This window comes from Lissotriton vulgaris, chromosome 11 (assembly GCF_964263255.1).
Source record: "Lissotriton vulgaris chromosome 11, aLisVul1.2, whole genome shotgun sequence".
In the NCBI taxonomy this organism is placed as follows: domain Eukaryota; kingdom Metazoa; phylum Chordata; class Amphibia; order Caudata; family Salamandridae; genus Lissotriton; species Lissotriton vulgaris.
The window spans coordinates 285067884-285088651 of NC_141699.1; the positions used below are offsets into that span (position 1 = coordinate 285067884).

At 47.9% G+C, this 20768-nt stretch overlaps 1 protein-coding gene across 1 annotated transcript in view; it reads right to left on the reverse strand.

Moving 5' to 3' along the window:
- The window catches only part of RBM19 (RNA binding motif protein 19), a 543939-nt gene that overhangs the window by 421925 nt on the left and 101246 nt on the right, over positions 1 to 20768 (reverse strand). Inside the window, exon 14 of the mRNA XM_086943257.1 lies at positions 18018 to 18128. Coding sequence (XP_086799383.1) covers positions 18018 to 18128 — 111 coding nt within the window. The remainder of the gene's footprint in view (positions 1 to 18017; positions 18129 to 20768) is intronic.

Genomic DNA, 20768 nt, shown 5'->3' on the forward strand with positions numbered 1-20768 from the left:
CCAAAGCGCGCCCACGAGCTCAAATATCCGGCAGGAGAAGCTCGTGACAGTCTACTGTCCACATTCCCCTAAAAGTGATCACATAAGTTGTCGACCTAGACATCAAAGCTTCTCTTTGCTTTCGTCTAGGCTCGACCTAATGAGGATGTAGAGGCCAGAAGCAGACTAAACCTCCATATTTTAGGGATACCTGAATCCAGAAACACTGGATGCCTTAACCAGTTCATAGAACAACTCTTGTCTGGCATGTTTGGCAAAGAATCTTTAATGTCAACATTTATGGGCGAGAGGGCCCACCACTTCCTAGGTACGTGCCCGAATCCAGGATGTCTACCGAGACAGCTGTGGTGTGCCCTGTTTCAAGTCTTTCATCCTCTCTTTCAGATGTATTTTTTAAATAGAGATATTGTTCCTACTAGATGCATATTGTTGAGCTTCAAGGACCGTGACACAGCCCTACGTCTGGTGAGAGAAAGAGGCCTGCTCAGCCAGCATGGGTCCTTCGTCTCTGTGTTCCCGGACTTTACTGCGATGGTCCAGGACACAAGCCGAAAATATACTGGTGTTATTGCAATTTGGGGCTTCGCTATGGGATGGTTTATCCAGCCCGACTTCGAGTGGAGGTGAATGGCAAACGGCACTGGTTTGGCACTCCAATAGATGTGCAGAACTTCTGTTGCCAATACTCATAGGAGCTGCGGCGCGACTCCCCTGGAAGATCACTGCCAGATGTTGACTCCAGTGCCAGCGCAGATCTCTTTTCTACTGGCTGACACTTCTGGCTCTAAAGTGAAACAAACTACGCATTGCTAGGAGCAGAGGACTATTGCACCTTGTACCTTTGTTGCTGGCTGTCTTTAAAGTGCCTCGGACAATGTTTATGTTTAAGTATGTGGAAACGCATAATGCTTTTTTCGTCCTTGGCACCCCCGTGTGTGGTTCACACATAAGTTGATTTGTTATCACTCTATGTTGAGAGGGATTATGTCCTAAGTAATTCTGTTGGGGTTAGGTTCTTCCAGACACAGCGAGACCGGGGATGTGTGGGGGTAGGTGGAGACGAAACACAATATATATTGGGTATGTTTGATGCTGTCAGAATCACAGTTCAATTGCAGTGCCGTACCATCTATCTCAACTACATTCACACTTGTCACACAACAAAGTCCGCCCCTTCGCAGACATCACTCTAGTGACATGGAACATATGAGGGTTGAACAATCAGCGTAAGGGCAAAAAGGTACTACAATATTTACAACTACATCAGCACAATATTGCCTTTTTACCAGAGACGAATTTGTTCCCTACTCCATCATCAGCAATCGCATCAACATGGGAGCCGCAGAGGGAGGAGCTTCGCGGGCAACCAAGATGGCCGCGTAAGCTCGGAGCTCCGCGGACCTTCCGATCCTCCGCAATTATCCTGCCCGTAATCCTGATCCACGAGGGTGGATACTCGTTGCTGGTGGCTACCTGAGGCGAGCACCGTTTTCAGAACTCAAATCGGTGTCTCCTACGCGGAGCTACGTCGAGTGGGACTCCGTGCCAGTCCGGTGCCATTGTCTCTGCGGACTCCGTCATTACGTCTTGCCGAACTGCGGAGTGCCAGCCTGCTTTCTTCACCGGAGAAGTGTGTCGGACAACGGTACTAGTTGGACGGCGGAGCGCACCTGGAACTGTCTTCCACTGCCGTCCCGGACACCATTCCGGGTTTCTGGGCTTGGACTCGCCTGGCATAGCCCTTTGTTCCTTGGGACCTAACATGGCGGGCAAGGGGGACCTCGACAAGCCGTCTAATAGAGGAGGGCGCACTAAACCGCAACAACAACAGCAGACTCGGATTGAGCGCTATACTCAGTTGAAAACACCGCCTGCTACAGGTCCCTCTGCCAAGGGCATCCCGCACTCGGGCTCGCCGGACGGCTCTGAGCCCACTTTGACCGACATTTTGGGAGCCATCACTAGTTTCCGGGAAGACATGCAGCAACAGCATGAAGTCCTCACACACAAGGTGGATGGCATGGCCGTTGATTTGTCCCTCATCAGAGCCGACCTGGGCAAGACTAACGACAGGGTTAAGAATCTGGACATTAAGACGGCCAGTCTCACAGCAGACGTTTCGGACATGCAAACGGAGGTCCGGAACCTACAGAGGACGGCGGAGCACTTCGCGAAGCGGCTGGATGATTTCGAAAGCCGGGCCAGGCGGCAGAACGTCCGCATCGTCGGCGTACCGGAGGGTTCGGAGGAGGCGGCGACGGACCTCCTCGTTGAAGATTTGATCAGAACACATCTTGCCCCGCCTGGCCTTAGCAACTTTTTCTCGGTGGAGCGTGCCCACCGGGTGCCGGGTGGCCCGCCGAAGACTGGCGTGGCGCCTAGACCCATCGTGGCCCGGCTGCTTAACTTTCGCGACAGGGATGCCATCCTGCAGGCCTCCAGGCGCCATGGCCCTCTCAAATTTCAGAACGCTGATGTTCATTTCTACCCGGATTTCACCAGGACAGTGCAGCGACAGCGCCAAAGCTATTCTGGGGTGAAGCGCCGGCTACGGGACCTGGGCCTTAAGTATTCTATGATGTTCCCTGCTAAGCTCCGGATCGAATACGAGGGCCATGCCATGTTCTTCGACTTCGCCGAAAACGTCAGCGACTGGCTGGACACTCTACCACCGCGTCGAGAAGCACAGGAGGACCATGAGGGTGGCGCGGCTGGCGGCCCGAACCCATGAGACTTGGCTCTGTAATGGGTGACTAATTGACTTTCTTGCTTGCCTCTGGGGCTATCCAATGTCGCTCTAAGTTGCCGTATTATCTTTTCTGTCAGTACATGGAGGGTGGCGGGAGGAGTTCGCGGAGAGTCCTTACTCCCCTGGGTGTCTTTTTGTAGAGTAGTTATGGGGCGACAGGCACACTGCTGGTTGGGGGGGCTTTTTAGTCACATGCAGGGGTGCAGGGTGGGGGGTGCAATTTTGTGGGGTTTGTACTGTGTTTGTTTTGTTTCTTTTTCTTCTTTAAGGCAATGGACTGTGTGTTTTGTTGAACAATGTATGATCGGGTCGAACGGAGTCGGGTGGGGCGGGTTGCTTGGGGATGGGGGGTAGGAAACTAAAAGTGCTTAGCTGGAATGTCAATGGATTAGGTGATAGGGTCAAGAGGGGGGTGGTGCTCCAGTTGATAAAAAGGAACATGCCTGATGTGGTTTTACTGCAGGAAACGCATTTAGTGGGCAACTCTTGTAGGGCCCTGAATCGCAAGGGTTACAAAATGGTCGCCCACTCTGGGTTCTCTTCGGGCTCCCGGGGGGCGGGCGTCCTTGTACGTGCGTCCCTTCCGCTTGAGATAGACGTCACCCTGCTAGATGATAGGGGGCGTTATGCAGCTGTGGCGGGGAGGTGGGAGGGGCGTTCCCTGGCCCTGGTGTCGGTTTATGTTCCCCCTGGTCTCCAGTCTAGCACCTTCCGTGACCTTGGTGGCGCCATTTTGTCTTTGCCCTCGGGCCTGCTGATTCTAGGGGGGGACTTCAACTCAGTCTGCTCTGGTACCCTGGATCGTCAGCCACCGAGAGACCTCTCGGGTTCCCAAACGTGGCTGCCGACTTTCCTTGACTCTATGGGTCTGGTGGACTGTTGGCGACTTTTACATCCGGCGCTTCGCCAGTTTTCGTTCCTCTCCGGTGCTCATGGAAGTCTGTCCCGCTTGGACTATGTCCTCACCCCTGCGGCGCAATCGCCTGCCATTTCTGAAGCGCGTTTTTTGGCAAGGGGAATTTCCGACCACTCGCCGTTGTGGATCTCCTTTGACTTTGGTGTCCTTTTGTCCAACCGCCCGGCAGCCGTAAATCCCTGGTACTTCCGCAACCACGACATGCGGGAACTGCTGGCCAAGGCCATAGCCTTATACTTTACGGAAAATGTTGGCTCAGTGGGCTCTGCGGTCACCCTTTGGGAGGCCTTTAAAACGGTGTTGCGGGGTGAGGCCTTGGCTCTCATCGCGGCGGCCAAAAGAACTCGTGATGCTGCTCTCCTGCAGGTTGAGGAGGAGGTCTTGGACCTCGAGTCCCGGCTGGGGCCCGAGCCCGAACCCGCCCTCCTGCATGAACTCGCCCTGAAGCAATCGGAGTATCACGATCTTGCCACGGATGCAGCTCTGCTCTTAGCGAAGGAGCAGCAAGGCCGCATCTATGACGTCGGAGACAAGGCTGGTAAATTGCTGGCCTGGCTGGACAGGCGGGAGATGGCGAGCCGAGTGGTCCCGGAGATCCTGTGCGATGACGGAGTGGTGGTCACTGATCCGAGCGCCATCGCCGAGTCCTTTGCTGACTATTTCCGGGGGGTCTACACCTCCGGATCAGATCGTTCCGAGGCCGACTCGGCTGAACTCCTCTCGGCGATAGACCTCCCCTGCCTCTCTGAGGAGGATAGGGTGGACATTGACCGGGACATCACGGCGGACGAGATCGCCTTGGCGATCCGCGCTTTGCGTACGGGTAAAGCTACCGGACCCAATGGTATACCGGTTGAACTATATAAGATCCGGCCGGACGTGATCTCTCCTCACTTGAAAGACATGTTCCTCCGTGCCCGTGAGGATGGCGTCTTCCCCCTGGACCAGCGACTGGCCACTATTGTGGTTATTCACAAGGATGGCAAGCCGCGGGATGTTTGTAGGTCCTACCGCCCTATTTCTCTCCTCAACGCCGAACCCAAGATCCTGGCCAAACTGTTGGCCAACCGATTGGTCGGGGTTATTAGCGACCTGGTGCACCCGGATCAGTCCGGTTTTATACCCCGCCGCAATACTGCCCTCAACCTGAGACGCTTACATGGCGTTATGGCCAGAGCTCACGCCCTCACTGAACCGGCGGTGCTGGCTTCCCTTGATGCCACAATGGCTTTTGATTCCTTGGAATGGAATTATCTGTGGGCAGTCTTGAAGAAACTTGGTTTTGGGCCGGGCTTTCTGGGCTGGGTGCAACTTCTTTATGCTAGCCCCCTGGCGGCTGTTATGGTGAACGGCCGCATGTCTGCTCCCTTCGCACTACAGCGAGGCACCAGACAAGGCTGTCCCTTGTCTCCGCTCCTGTTCGCGCTGGCTCTGGAGCCCCTCGCGGCGATGTTGCGCTCGCACCCCGACTTGCATGGAATCTCCTGGTCCCCGGGCTTTGAGGACAGGGTCTCCCTGTACGCGGACGACATCCTGCTGTATCTCACCTCCCCTTGCAAGTCGCTTATTGTGGCGTGCGATGTGCTCCGGCTGTTTGGGCGTTACTCCGGCCTGATTATTAACTGGGCCAAATCCTCTCTTTACATCCTAAAGGGCGACACGCCGCGCCTCCCCAGAGGCTGTAATATCCAACTGGCGGGACAAGGCTTTAAGTACTTGGGAATCTATATCTCACATAACCCTAAGGCAAGGTATGACCACAACTTGCTCCCCCCGCTCCACCGTTTGCGGCGGGACGTGGAGAGTTGGCGTAAGCTCCCTCTCTCGTTGCTGGGCCGGGCGGCGTTATTTAAAATGATGTCCCTGCCCAGATTCCTGTATGCCTTGCAAAATACTCAGGACCTTGTCCCGGCCCGCTACTTCAGGGAGGTCGAGAGTCTGCAGCGTGCCCTTCTTTGGGACGGACGACCTCGTGTCGCTGTTCGGAAGCTCACCATACCATGGTATGATGGGGGCATTGCGCTACCGGACGTGCGGCGATACTACTGGGCCTCTCAACTCACCGCCATTAATCATGGTTTTTACGGTCCCGTGGACAACCCTGGCTATGCCATGGACCGCTGGCTTTTGCACGGAGGCAATTACTATCGCGCCTTATACTCTAGATCCTTTGATCGTAACCTCACTGGCCCGACCAAGGCGGCGGTCCACACGTGGCGGACGATCACTAAGATACATGGCTGGCAGGGCAGACTGACGGGATTTACCCCACTCTTTGAATCCGATATTTTGGGTAAGCTTTGGCACACCAAGGGCTTTGAGAAGTGGGATCTCATAGGCATCTCGAGGGTTGCGGACATGCTCTCCAGGGGGGTGGTCAAGACCTTCCCACAGCTGCAGGCGGAGTATGAATTGAGTGCTACGGAGTTTTTCAGATATGCCCAACTACAACACGCAATAACTGCCGCCAGGCCGGAGGAGGGTGACATCCCCGAAAGTTCCCCTTTGGAGGACAGGGTGTTGGACGGGCATATGCCTGATAGCGCCATCTCTCTGTCCTACAAGAAACTGATCAACGTCCAGGTGGACCTCCTCCAGCGCTTGCGGGAACAGTGGGTGGCCGATGGGCTTGAACTGGACGATGAGGACTGGCAGACTGCTGTGTCCTCCCCTAAGGAGGTGGCCATTTCCTCGCGTCTGAGATTGGTCCAGTTTAAAATCCTTCACCGAGTGTATGTCACCGGCCCTAGGCTGGTGCACATGGGCTTCTCGCCGGATGGCCTCTGCCGCCGTGGCTGCGGAGCCCTTGCTACCTTTCTTCATATTCTATGGGAGTGCCCCGTTATTGCCCCTTATTGGGAGAGGGTTCATAGAGTGATGCGGGAGGTGACTGGAGTGGAGTTGGCGGCGGAGGCGCGTAGGTGCCTCCTGAATGTTTGGGAGCCCAATGACTATGATACGGCGCAGACCCGATGGGCCACACTGGGCAATATGGTCGCTAAACGGGACATAGCGCAGAGGTGGGGTTCTAATGCGGCCCCCCTGGTGGTACAATGGAAGGCCAACATGGACTGGTGTATGTTGCGCGAAAAGACTGTGTATACTGCCAGGGGGCGGCCTCAGACGTGGAACAAGGTATGGGGTGCCTGGAATGCCTATAGAGGGGACTTGTGTTTACCACCTGCACCGTTGCCACGAGATGAACGCTTGTCACCATAGACGTTGACGACAGCTGTGTTACTTCTGTATTGATTCTCCTGTTCTTCCTTCCCCCCCCCCCTCGCTTTTGCTACATTCTGTCTCAGTTCTTTCTATAACTTCTCCAGCTCCTTCCGCCTCCTACCGACTAGTGGTCTTCTTCATTTCCATTGCCTTCTTCGCGCCCTCGGGCGCTCTGTTTCAGTTATTGTTTTAAAAAATAAAAAACAACCTGCATTGTCCTGAAATGAATCGCTGGCACTATGACCGTTCTATACTATGCTGCCTTGCCTCCGGGATGTTAGGCTGAATAGCTGTGTGCTTTTTACAATAAAGGTTTTAAAAATTTTCAAAAAAAAAAAAACATGGGAGCCGCACTGTTTTTTCTCTAGCTATAGCACGTAAGCAATAGGAGTCTCCATACTGATAAATAAGAGAGAACCATTCCAATGATAAGTGTTTCGTACTGACACTGAGGGACTGTATCTATTAGTAAGCATATTTGCGCCGAACACGCCAACCTGGGATTTTATCAACACCTTCAGGCACAGACTGAACTAGTAGATGCGGAGCATATTTGTATGGGGTGGCTTCAACATATTGTTTAACCCTGAAATGGACAGCACAGAGAATGCCCCATACACCAAGCTTCTCTCGGCGTGCTTTACAGCAGCTCTGCGCTACATATACACTTGTTGATGCCTGGCTTCAGCGAACCCACTCCAACCCGCACACATATATCACTCTACACAACATAACACTCAGATCCGCCTTGACTACTGGCTCCTTGCGACCACTCTTACTCCCTGGATCAATTACATATCGCACCTTCCCCGCACCCTGTCGGATCACTCCCCTAGTAGTACTGCAACTACATATATCTAGAGTGGGTGGGGTTGAAAGGCAGGGGAGTTTCCCGGGGCTGGCGCTCCAAGATGAACCCTTTTGGATGGAGCTCTGCAACACTATTATAGAATATTTTGAAATAAATAAAGGTACCATTGATTCCTGGGCCACCCTGTGGGAATCCTTTAAGGCGTAAATGAGAGGGATTGGCATTTCCGAACATCCGTGGATCCTGAGAGACTTACACAACACCCTGTTTCAAATTGAGAAGAAGCTAGCAGTACTGGACCAGTCCCAGGTACTACAACAGTCGCCGACACACTTACACCGCTGAGCTTCCTTGTTGGCTGATTTTAAGGAGTCGGCTGAGAGAGAAGCTCATTTCCTGAGGAAGTACACAGTGGCCAGGAGGTATGGAGAGGGAGAGAGACAGGGTCTCATACTGGCTAGGCTGCTGCAACCCCCAGGGGCCAATCCTACATATCCGCCTTAAGATGATCAGATGGCACATATGTTACAGATACAATGGGTATTAAGAATTAAATTACTGACCTACTACACTGATCTGTATACTTCCTGCATGACCGATGAGGCAGCTAATAGAACCAAATGTCTGAAGGCAATAGCAATACCTTGGGGGCCCATTCACATTAGAAGAAATAATTCAGGCAACAGATTCTATGGATGACTCGAAGGCACCAGGCCTTGATGGGTTCACTGCGATTTTCTATAAAATGTATAAACACCTGCTAGCCTCACATCTCTTAGAACTTTACAGGGAAGCAATGGTCACAGCATACTCCCGCCCACTCTCAGAGAAGCGGTGATAATACTGATCCTCAAACATGGAAAGGCCTCACAGCAATGCGGTTCTTATAGGCTGCTTTCATGCTAAACTTCAAAAACCAAATATTAGCAAAAATAATAGCGACCCACCTCTCCCTCCTACTGGAACAAAAAATAACTCCCACCCAGTCGGGATCTGTCCCACACAAATCAACGGCCTTGAACCTATGCACACTGTTTGCGGTGCAACACAGACTATCTAAATCCGTGCCAGCTGTGGCGGCCCCCATTCAATGCTAAAAAGGCATTCGACTCACTGGAATGGCCTTTCCTGCGTGACATATTGCGAAAAATGGTTAGTCCCGTGGGTTTTGCATCCCTTATTACGCTACTATATACACAGCCCACAGCAAGCATTCTTATGAATGGGACACTAACTGCTCCTGTCCACCTATCACAGGGAACAAGACAGGGATGCCCTCTGTCACCCCTATTATTCATTATAGCTGTAGACCCCTTGATACGTCATTTACAGGCACACCACCTTCACATGGGCCTGCAATTCAAACCCAGTCCGCTCCTAATTACACTCTATGCTGATATCATCATCTATGTGCAGCACCCAAGCAAAAATACGGCATCTATCCTGAGGGAGATTATCCAGTATGGAGCCCAGCAGGATTACATATAAAGTGGGGGAAATGTGAACTATTCCCCATAACGGCAGCGACAAGTGTTTGGGGATACATATCCATAGAGACAAGGAACAAGTCTTATGAGTTAATTACAGCCCTGCTGTGGATAAATTGAATGCTTGAGCGCTTGTTATAACTCCCCCTTTTGATTGCAGGCTGTATAGCCATCATCAAAATGGTAGTCTTGCCCCAATATTTGTAACTCTTCCACAATATCCCTATCCCGCTGACTAACGCGTTCTTTGCAACTCTTCATGCCACCCTCACAAGTCTCATCGGAGGGGAGGGGGTGCGGACAGCTGAGGATCAGATGGGACACAATGATCCTCCCTTAAGAGCATGGAGGCTTCAATGTCCCTAACTTCCACCTTTACTATCTAGAGGCAAAATGACGTTTTTCTCTGCATTGGTAGTGCCCGGATACCCTACACCAGACCCGATGTCGATTTGGCTGCCCCCATACCGTTGGCAGCAATCCTGCCGGCTGGACTGCCGCTTGATTCACAGGATATCCAAACTGTATCCATTCGTTGGGCCTGGAAGCAACTGATACATACGACGGGTGGCCATTTATTGTATTCCCCAGTACTCCCTTAGATGCTATCCCTCAGTTGCCTATTACACAAGAAGCACTGGTCCAACAGACCCTTTCTAGATATTCATTGAGCACAATTGGGGACCTCTTCCCCAACGGACATGTACTCTTACGTACAGAAGATACATGCTTTCAAACTACCCCTTTGATGGAATACTTTGTGTTGCAGCACCGGCAGGGGGCACTTAGAGCCCAGATTAAAAGCTACCCCTTAGAACCGGATAATTTCCCACCCCTGACATTAATTATCAAAGACACGGACGAGGATCATTTAATCTCTAAACTTAACCATAACAGCCTGGCCTTACTCCCTACCCGAGATGCCAAGCTGTGTGATGACTGGGAACAGGATCTAGGACACCCCATATCCAACTCACAATGGTTCAAATGCTTGCCATAAATTATTACATATCAAATTCCTTTGGCGTGCATATGCTACACCCTTTAAACTATATTGAGTAGATCCAACTTGCTTGCCCGAATGACACAAATGTCCCTCCTCTTTAGTGGACTTTGCCCACATGACGTGGACCTGTAGTAAGATTGCATCATACTGGGGGGGATATTTTTTCCGACCTAGCACTCATGACTCAACTCACCATTCAACCCTCCCCATTAAGCTCTTGGAATACGTCCAGGACATCCCTACAACACTGCGCCAATTTGTTGCTCTTTTGCTGCTCTTGCCAAAAAAGAAATTGCTATACATTGGGGCAGCAAACAATTGTCCACTAGTAATGCATAACTCAACAGCCTAATATACTGGGACACAAACAGTGAGCTCTATACAACTATACAGCCACCCACCTCCAGGCCATATGACATCTGGCAACCGTTATGATATTATCTCCTCGAACCCGACACCACTGCCAATACACAATCCTGATAACCAAGTCTTTTGCATCTACTCGTACCATGTCAAAAAAGAGACCTGTGCACCACAGACCTGCATCGGGAGCACCCCTGTCTTCATCTCGTAGATTTCACCTTCCTGATGTATGTACAAAATAATGTACCTAAAGATGACTACTTGATGTCTGTAATAACAATGGTGAAAAGCAATATATAACTCCTAGAAAGAACACTTGCACTCCTTTTTAAATCACATGGGTAATCCAATTTGAGTTGGGGTAAGTCAGTGCTATTTGGTAATTCCTCCTGAGTATGAGGAAAATAGAATCAATCCAGTAGCAATATCCCTGAAGTGAACAATGTCCCCAAATGCACACAGGGTTATAATGTTTAAAAAAACAATTCACAAACGATTTTATTAGAAGTTCCTTTGAATATAGTTTTTATGTAAATTTCCTTGAATTCTTCAATTTTTTTCGATGTTATTTTCACATCACTGGTTTCCTTTTAACACATAAATGTCCCTTGCCCAATGCATTTAGGGCATTTAGCCCTTCATCAGGGGCTTAATGTTCTGTTAAGAAGAATATACACAACATAATAATGAATAACTGTCATAGAACATATCATTGCACGTTAAAGAAAACTTTTAAACATGTAACTTTTAAACATGTAACTGTGTTGCAATAAAATGGCCTTGTATCCCTGTGTTTATTTTGAAATTCAAATGGGTAAGTGAAAAAGCGGTCCAATAATAAGTGCATTATTCCTCAAATGCGGGTAAAAAGTCATGCGATGGTAAATGTGTAGGGAAACCAAACGGTGAAAAAGGATAAACAAAGAGAGAAAAGGGAAAGTGATCGCGATGGGGTTCCGGTCATGCAAACGGTTGTATGCGTGTCTAAACGATTCAAAGAACCGTGCTAAATACCTTCAGCATGCCGGTATGATATGTATGCGGCACTCTCTTGCATGGCAAAAACAAAGGTCACGTTTAGTTCCTGAAAAGTGTAAAAAACAAATGAAGAAGTGCCATATTTTGTTATATAAGTGTCTTTGCTATCATATAATTGACATGCATCGTGGTTGTTTTATTACACACCACACACTCACACGATGGCCTTTTCAGCCTCATTTCGCTGCTGTCACCCATGTTCATTGTACTCACAACATCATTTGTCCGTAGTGTTTTCACATTTTCCCGTTTGTGACAATCATCATTTTTTCATCTCTTCACTATTCTGGAACTATCTGGTGATCTTTCATTTTCGGTTTGTCTACATTTTTTATTAACATGAGGATCTTTCCTTTTTCAGACACGTGAGCCCCACAGTATTTTTTATACTTCACGTAATTTCACATGCACTTCCAACCGCGTGTTACCCGCTCTGAAACCTTGGGATCTGTTCTTTTCCCAGTCACGTGGGCTACTTAGTATTTTTTTCATTCCGTCCTCACGCATCGCGGAGTTCGTTCATATACGTGCCCAATCCCCATTGAATTTCTCAACTTCCGGAATCTTCACACGGAAGCAACGCTAGTGCAGACACTTGTTTACTCTCGCCACTACTACAGTAAGACGCTTTCTTGACCTCGGGTGATTTAGCGATATACCAGCACGCTAAGGTACACCATAAATTAATGTACTGTTTCACATTGTTGCAGATCGAAGATACTTGTTTGAATCGCGACTAAAGAGACCCAGAAACTGATAAACGCTTGTAAGTTCAGGTATATATGTGGCTTGTCACTATTTGATTTCGGATTACGCACCTCCATATCAGCTCAACCCGTGCAGTCTCGGTCAGAGAATTATTGTTTTCTAGAGTGGGGCTTGAACCTGCCCCTCTTCTCCATTGGCTGGCTTCCTAAACGGAGGCCAGCCATTGGAGGAGAGGGGCGTCACTCCGTTCAAGCCCTGCTTTTTCCGATTCGGGGGCGTCTTTTTTATCTTCTATCTTGTTTTCTTTCTCTCCTCTTCCCATTGGCTGGAATTTTACCTTCCAGCCAATGGGAAGAGGAGAGAAAGAAAACCACGCCCCGAATTAGAAAATTACGCTGCTTTCTCCGAGGCATTTCTGCCTCGCCTCGGAGAAAGATGGTGGTTTCATGGCGTTGTGCAGGTAAGTTTTTTGCCGTCTATTCCCTTGTTGTGCGTTTGATCCCTCGTGCTTTCCGCCCCCCCCTCGTTGTGCATCTGTTCCCTCGTGCCGCCCCCTCGTTGCTTGTGCTTGCTCTCCTGCCCCTGCCCCCTCGTTGCTTGTTGTGCCTCTGTGCCCTGCTTGTAATCTGGTTTTCGTGCCTCTGTGCCCTGCCCTGCTTTTGATCCGGTTTTCGTGCCTCTGTGCCCTGCCCTGCTTGTGATCCAGTTTTTGTGCCTCTGTGCCCGCCTGCCCCCTCGTTGCTTGTGCTTGCTGCCCCCTCGTTGCTTGTGCTTGCTCTCCTGCCCCTGCCCCTCGTTGCTTGTTGTGCCTCTGTGCCTTGCTTGTGATCCGGTTTTGTGCCTCTGTGCCGCCCTGCTTGTGATCCAGTTTTTGTGCCTCTGTGCCCCCCCTGCCCCCTCGTTGCTTGTGCTTGCTCTCCTGCCCCTGCCCCCTCGTTGCTTGTTGTGCCTCTGTGCCCTCTTTGTGATCCGGTTTTTGTGCCTCTGTGCCCCCTGCCCCCTCGTTGCTTGTACTTGCTGCCCCCTCATTGCTTGTGCTTGCTCTCCTGCCCCTGCCCCCTCGTTGCTTGTTATGCCTCTGTGCCCTGCTTGTGATCCGGTTTTTGTGCCTCTGTGCCCTGCTTGTGATCCGGTTTTTGTGCCTCTGTGCCTCTGTGCCCCCCTGCCCCCTCGTTGCTTGTGCTTGCTCTCCTGCCCCCCTCGTTGCTCGTGCTTGCTGTCCTGCACCCCTTGTTGCTCGTGCTTGCTGTCCTGCCCCCCTCGCTGCTCGTGCTTGCTGTCCAGCCCCTCCTCGTTGCTTGTGCTTGCTGTCTTGCCCCCTCGTTGCTTGTGCTTGCTGTCCTGCCCCCTCGTTGCTCGTGCTTGCTCTCCTGCCCCCCTCGTTGCTTGTGCCTGCGGTCCTGCCCCCTCGTTGCTTGTGCTTGCTGTCCTCCCTCCCTCGTTGCTTGTGCTTGCTGTCCTGCCCCCCTTCGTTGCTCGTGCTTGTTGTCCTGCCCCCCTCGTTGCTTGTGCTTGCTGTCCTGCCCCCTCGTTGCTTGTGCTTGCTGCCCCCGCGTTGCTCGTGCTTGCTGTCCTGCCCCCCTCGTTGCTCGTGCTTGCTGTCCTGCCCCCCTAGTAGCTCGTGCTTGCTGTCCTGCCCCTCCTTGTTGCTTGTACTTGCTGTCCTGCCCCCTCTTTGCTTGTGCTTGCTCTCCTGCCCAGCTCGTTGCTTGTGCTTGCTGTACTGCCCCCTCGTTGCTTGTGCTTGCTGTCCTGCCCACCTCGTTGCTTGTACTTGCTGTCCTGCCTCCCCTTGTTGCTCGTGCTTGCTGTCCTGCCCCCCCCTCGTTGCTTGTGCTTGCTGTCCTGCCCCCTCGTTGTTCGTGCTTGCTGTCTTGCCCCCTCGTTGCTTGTGCTTGCTGTCTTGCCCCCTCGTAGCTTTTGCTTGCTCTCCTGCCCCCCAGTTTATTTATTTATTTTATATTCTTCTATAGCGCATGAATAGACCCCCGGAGGGGTATCTCCGCGCTTATGCTTGCTCTCCTGCCCCCCTCGTTGCTTGTGCTTGCTGTCTTGCCCCTCGTTGCTTCCAACCAATGGGAATGGAGTGCTTTTATTGCCCAATGGCATTGCGTTGTGCTGTGATTAGCTAAAGACATGCCTGAAACAGGTGGCAGAGGGGTAAGACCAGTTTAGATAACTGCAGGTCTTTTTTATTTTGAAAACATCACGCAATGGCATTTTTAAATGTGAACAGCCAAATCTACCAGCACTTGCAGTAAAATATTTCGAAACGTTTTAGTAACACAATGGATTTGCTGTGCACTCATTAAATGTGATGTAATTCAGTAACTCTGTGAATTGTGTACTGTGCACTGATGATGTTGCATTACATTTTCAAATTATTTCTGGAAGTGCTTTAAATTTAAATCTACCACTTGTGCTAATGCGATAGCGCTGACACAGGTAATGGATTGGTAGGATTTCTTTGCACCGCCAACGGATACCTATTGATTTACATGATCATTTTTCTGACTGCAGTACTTATGTGCCTTGAGGGTAACACTATCCTATTGTACTGATAAAGACCCTGTTTGCAAATAACAACTGGGTTTGAAACGTTGGCGTAATTTGTTGACTGGATATTTAACGTACAATCTGTGGCTCTGTCTGTGTGTGTGGCTCTGTCTGTGTGTGTGTGGCTCTGTCTGTGTTTGTGTGGCTCTGTCTGTGAGTGTGTGGCTCTGTCTGTGAGTGTGTGTGGCTCTGTCTGTGTGTGTGGCTCTGTGTGTGTGTGTGTGTGGCTCTGTCTGTGTGCATGGCTCTGTCTGTGTGTGTGTGGCTCTGTCTGTGTGTGTGTGGCTCTGTCTGTGAGTGTGTGGCTCTGTCTGTGTGTGTGTGGCTCTGTCTGTGTGTGTGTGGCTCTGTCTGTGTGTGGCTCTGTCTGTGTGTGTGTGTGTGTGTGGCTCTGTGTCCGCTAATACTCTCTACTACTCTATAATGCTCACCTATTGCCATTGTAAATGACAATACCATTTAATTATGTTTAAAAAAAAAACAAAAAATGAAACAAATGCCATTTGCAATGCCAATAGCTCTAACTTTAATAAAGCCGAGACCATTGCATTGTAAATGCTTGTTTACACTTTTCAGGAACTAAACGTGACCTTTGTTTTTGCCGTGCAAGAGAGTGCCGCATACATATCATACCTGCATGCTGAAGGTATGTAGCACGGTTCTTTGAATCGTTTAGACACGCATACAACCGTTTGCATGACCGGAACCCCATTGCGATCACTTTCCCTTTTCTCTCTTTGTTTATCCTTTTTCACCGTTTGGTTTCCCTACACTTTTACCATTGCAGGACTTTTTACCCACATTTGAGGAATAATCTACTTGTTATTGGCCCGCTTTTTCACTTACCCATTTGAATTTCAAAATAAACACAGGGATATAAGGTCATTTTATTGCAACACAGTTACATGTTTAAAAGTTACATGTATAAAAGTTTTCTTTAACGTGCAATGATATGTTCTATGACAGTTATTCATTATTATGTTGTGTATATTCTTCTTAATAGAACATTAAGCCCCTGATGAAGGGCTAAATGCTCAAAATGCATTGGGCAAGGAACATATATGTGTTAAAAGGAAACCAATGATGTGAAAATAACATCGAAAAATTGAAGAATTCAAGGAAATTGAAATAAAAACTATATTCAAAGGAACTTCTAATAAAATCGTTTGTGAATTGTTTTTTTAAACATAAGTCCGTGTGCATTTGGGGACGTTGTTCACTTTAGGGATAACGCTACTGGATTGAAAAGCAATATATGTCATATAACTGTTAACCTTTCTGAATGTGTGGTACAGCACATAAAAAAGTTTTAAAAAAATAATAGCTATCATTAAGAGAATCTGCCATGAGGAGAGATCAGATGGAGCAAATGTATAGGAGAAATGAAGTCTTCTTGGTTTTGTGTCTTTTAGACTGATACAATGCCCTAAGGCGCAGAAAGTGCAACTTCGCTTTGTAGACCTGACTTTTCTCCTGGCTAATAGCTCCATTACGATGCGGTGTAAATCGGCCGCACCCCCACAGCTTTAAGGCTGGCATGGGGAAGTGGTGAGATGGGGTGGAGCTGAGAGTGCTGCTATCCGACGGGAGGAAGAACGAGGATTGCCCAGGAGAGTCACCTCTTTAGACTGGGACAGCATTCTGGAAGCGTTCAGGGCCTTGTCCCCGCCACCAGTACTGGTAGCTCGGACTTAACAATTGTTTCTAGCACCATGAAACCTTTCTGGTGTACGAGCGCTTTATTAATTCCCCAAACTTCAACTTTATTGCCTAACCTCAGTTTTCCAGTTTCCATGATTATTGAATTTCATTGTTTGTGGATCCTGTGCCATATGGTGCATACATGCTGCCTGAACGTTTATGAGCAGCCGGGAGTAGAGGAAACTTTGCCATATGCGCTATGAATGGTTGGTGCCAGACGAAGTTGGGGGAAAGAGGGAGGGAGGGATGGGACAGTAGTATTCAATTGTCATACACTTCCTGTAGATGATAATGCAAGTATACTGTACGGTGATTTCAATGTACTACGCTATTGTGGATAACTGCAAAAAGCTGCAATTGAAGAGTTGAAAACTAAAACATTTAATAAAATATATATTTTTTTTAAAAGTCACCTTGGCTTTCACAGTCTTTCCTATCTTTCGATTTTTCTTCTACCTCAAATATCAATTGACCAGTTTCTTTACTTGTGCATTTCAATTCATCCTGGCTTCCCTAGCCAAGGTTGTCTTTTCCACGTTCCTATTTTACCCGATTTGCCATCTTTGGGTCATACCTGTGTCTCATGATTGGACATTCCGGAACCAATCAACTGAACTTTACCATGTAATATGTTTGTGCTAGTTGAACTGTTTTTCTTTCATTCAGTTTGATGCAAAATGGAGCATGAGTTCGATGTACAGCACTATCATACCCCAGGATTGAGTGAAATATAATAACGCATAAAGTTTTCAATAAGGCTGAATGTAGCCTGTGCTGTCTCATTCCACAGATTGCACCAGGTTGTCTGGGTTGAATTCCTTGTAGTTCCTTCATAAGATCAGTTCAATCTGCCCGAAGATATAGAATAGTGTCATATTTTTGTCAGCTCACACTTGGATGTCTTGAAAGATGATGTGTGAAAAGTAGCATGGGAAAATATGTGAGGAATACACTGTTCTATTATCTCTTACCATAAGATTAGCAATGGTGGCATCACTCGTACACAAATATGGAGCAAACCAACAGAATACAGGCAGTCTAATGTTAAAATATATGTGCACAATAAATGGAAAGCAGAACAGATTTTATGAAATGTGTGCAAAAGGCAAAGGTTTTACATCATAGGCCAGGGCTGTAGCCCAAATCTCTGCGGTCACACAGGCCTAACATAATAGAAAATTATTTTGTGCACATGACAAACAAGTGCGGGAGAGTGAGAAGTAGTTATCCAGAACTATTATGCACATTCTTGTTGAACAGTCAAGGTCAAACATGTTGCATTTCACACTGGTATAACATTACAATTGCACAGGAAGACGTGTTTAACAACAATACTCAAATTAGGGACTGAAGAACACAGACTTGCAGAAAAAAAACAATCTGGCATGTTTGTCAATATATCGTATGAAATTGTCCAGAAGATTATATTGATCTGCAGATGAAATATTGCTTCATCTTACCTGACTGAAGGAATCCAGAGAAACTCCATTATCCAGCAAGAACTGACGAACATCCTGCACCAGCTGAGTTTCACCGAGAGCTACCCTCACTGCAACACTGCCTCGTCCCTCCTGGGCACAATGATGAAAAGAAAGTTGTAGGATATCAGACACATTCCTATAACATGGTGTTAGGTATAGCATACAGATAGAATCTCAAGTAGCCTAAAGCTGAAGGTCATTGAGCTATAGAACAACACAACAAAAACCAATTTCCTCCTTTCCTTTGATTACATGTCATAGCATCATATTTTTCTCTTCTGACACCCATATTTTAACATGGCCTAAGGACAGTGTAGAGCCTATACAGAAACCCAACATGAAATGATGCAGTTGGAGTACAAGCAGGTTTTTGCCAAAGACGATGTACAGCTCTGAGGCAGAAAGAGCTCACATTTTAATGGCTCAGGTAAAAAAAAAAAATCTAAATCCCTCAATAGAAAGCACTGGAGGCAATAAGTACAAAATGATTTTCATCATGATGAGAGAAAGCATCATTCAAGCTCTGTTTTGGATGAGGCTCTCTCATTAAAAAATAAATGACAGGAACAGACCATTGTAACAGCATTCACAGCATCATTAGAAAACATACAATCACTAATATGGGATGCTTCTGTATGCCCAAATGAGGACCAAATAATTCTCATAAGCATAACAACAAATATTAATATTAGAAATGTGATAGACAAAGCATACAGTGCCATGATCAGAGCAGGAGCAATTTTTGTCCCCATTGCTCAACAGTAAAATGATTAGGCTAAATTGGTGTACACTAGGAACTCAAATAATTTTCCCTTGATGTTTTCATCATTTTGTTGCACTATAATTAAAGATTAAGGTGTATATAAAAATAACGGTTAAAAAGCTTAACCCACTAATTCTCTCCTTAACCTTGGGAAGAAGATACTCCTGTTGCAGGTGTAAGGTCCTGTCCTTGGCTAAGGACAGTAGGCTGACCACCAAATTTAGTTATCTTTCCAAGAGATTTGGTTAGTGTCCTATCAAATCCTTAAGGCACTGGCACCTAAAATGATACAAGACCCCTGGGAGAGGGATTGAGGGGATGCAGCACTAAGGAAAATGCTACTTACCAGTATGCATCTGTTCTAGGCATGTAGAGCTGCAGAATTACACACTGTGCATAGATCGCCACCTAGTGTTGGGCCCGGATGTTAGCAGTTTGTTTTTGTCCAGAAAAGTTCTTTGGAAGTCACGAGATAGGTGACTCCTCCTTTGAACCCCATTGCGCATGGGCACGGACTCCATCCTCAGATTGTTTTCGCCATTAGGGAAATGATGAAGCTTTGCAAGAAAAGGAAGGATGTCCATGTAAGCTGTATCTAATTAAGATAATGCTGGAACAGACAAGGGTAGCCGGGGAGGCGGGTGGGCGTGTGTAACTCTGCAGCTCTACATGCCAAGAACAGATGCATACTGGTAAGTAGCATTTTCCGTTTGAGGCATATGAGCTGCAGATTACACACTGTGCATAGATTGTATAGCAGTACCCACTCTTAGCGGTGACCACCCCTATCTGTTGCAGTAGTTTGAAATAATGTTTTAAGAACAGCCTGGCCCACATTACCTTGTTGTTTGGTTTGCACATCTACACAATAGTGTTTTGTGAATGTGTGCGTTGTAGACCATGTAGCTGCTCTGCAGATGTCATCTAGGGGAATGTTCCCTAGAATGTCATTGAAGCCCCTATTTTCCTTGTAGAGTGGGCTTTAGGAGTAACAGATAATGTACGTTTAGCTTTGTGGTAGCAAATCTGTATGCATTTCACAATCCATCTAGCTATCCTAGATTTTGATATGGGATTACCCTTGTGTGGCGGTGAGAAAGACACAAAAAGTTGTTTGGTCTTACGAAAGGGTTGTGTTCTCTCAATGTATTATAGCAATGCTCTTTTGGCATCTAGGGTATGAAGAGCTCTTTCTGCTACTGTTTGTGGCTGCGAGAAGAAAACGGGCAGTTCCACAGATTGATTGAGATGGAAGGGAGAAATGACCTTGGGCAGGAATTTTGGATTGGTACGGAGAACAACCTTATTCTGATGCATTTGCAAGAAAGGTTGTTGAATGGTTAATGCTTGTAGTTTACTAACTCTCCGCAGAGAAGTAATAGCTACTAGGAACGCAACCTTCCACGTTAAAAATTGAAGATCACATTTATGTAAGGGTTCGAAGGGAGGTCCCATTAGCCGTGTGAGAACAATGTTTAAATTCCACACAGGTGAAGGTGGTACTCTGGGAGGAATTATTCTTTTAAGGCCTTTCATAAAGGCTTGAACAGCAGGCACTTTGAATAGAGAGAGATGCTGTCTGTTTTGCAGATATGCTGCTATTGCTTCAAGGTGCAGTCTAATAGACGTGTAAGCTACATTACATCTTTGGAGGTGCAGTAAGTATCCTATGATGTGTTGAATAGACACGTCTAAGGGTTTAATATTGTTATTGTGACAATATATTACACAGCGTTTCCACTTAGCTGCATAGCATGCTCTAGTGGTTGGACGTCTAGCTTCTTTTATGACATTCATGTAGTCTGGAGGAAGGTTAAGATATCCAAATTCTAGGATTTCAGGAGCTAGATCGCGAGGTTGAGCTGAGCTGGGTCCGGGTGTCTGATCTCTCCACAGTTCTGTGTTAAAAGGCTTGGAGACAGGTATCGTTTTTGGTGCGGTACTGCAGACAGTTGTAGCAGTGTGGT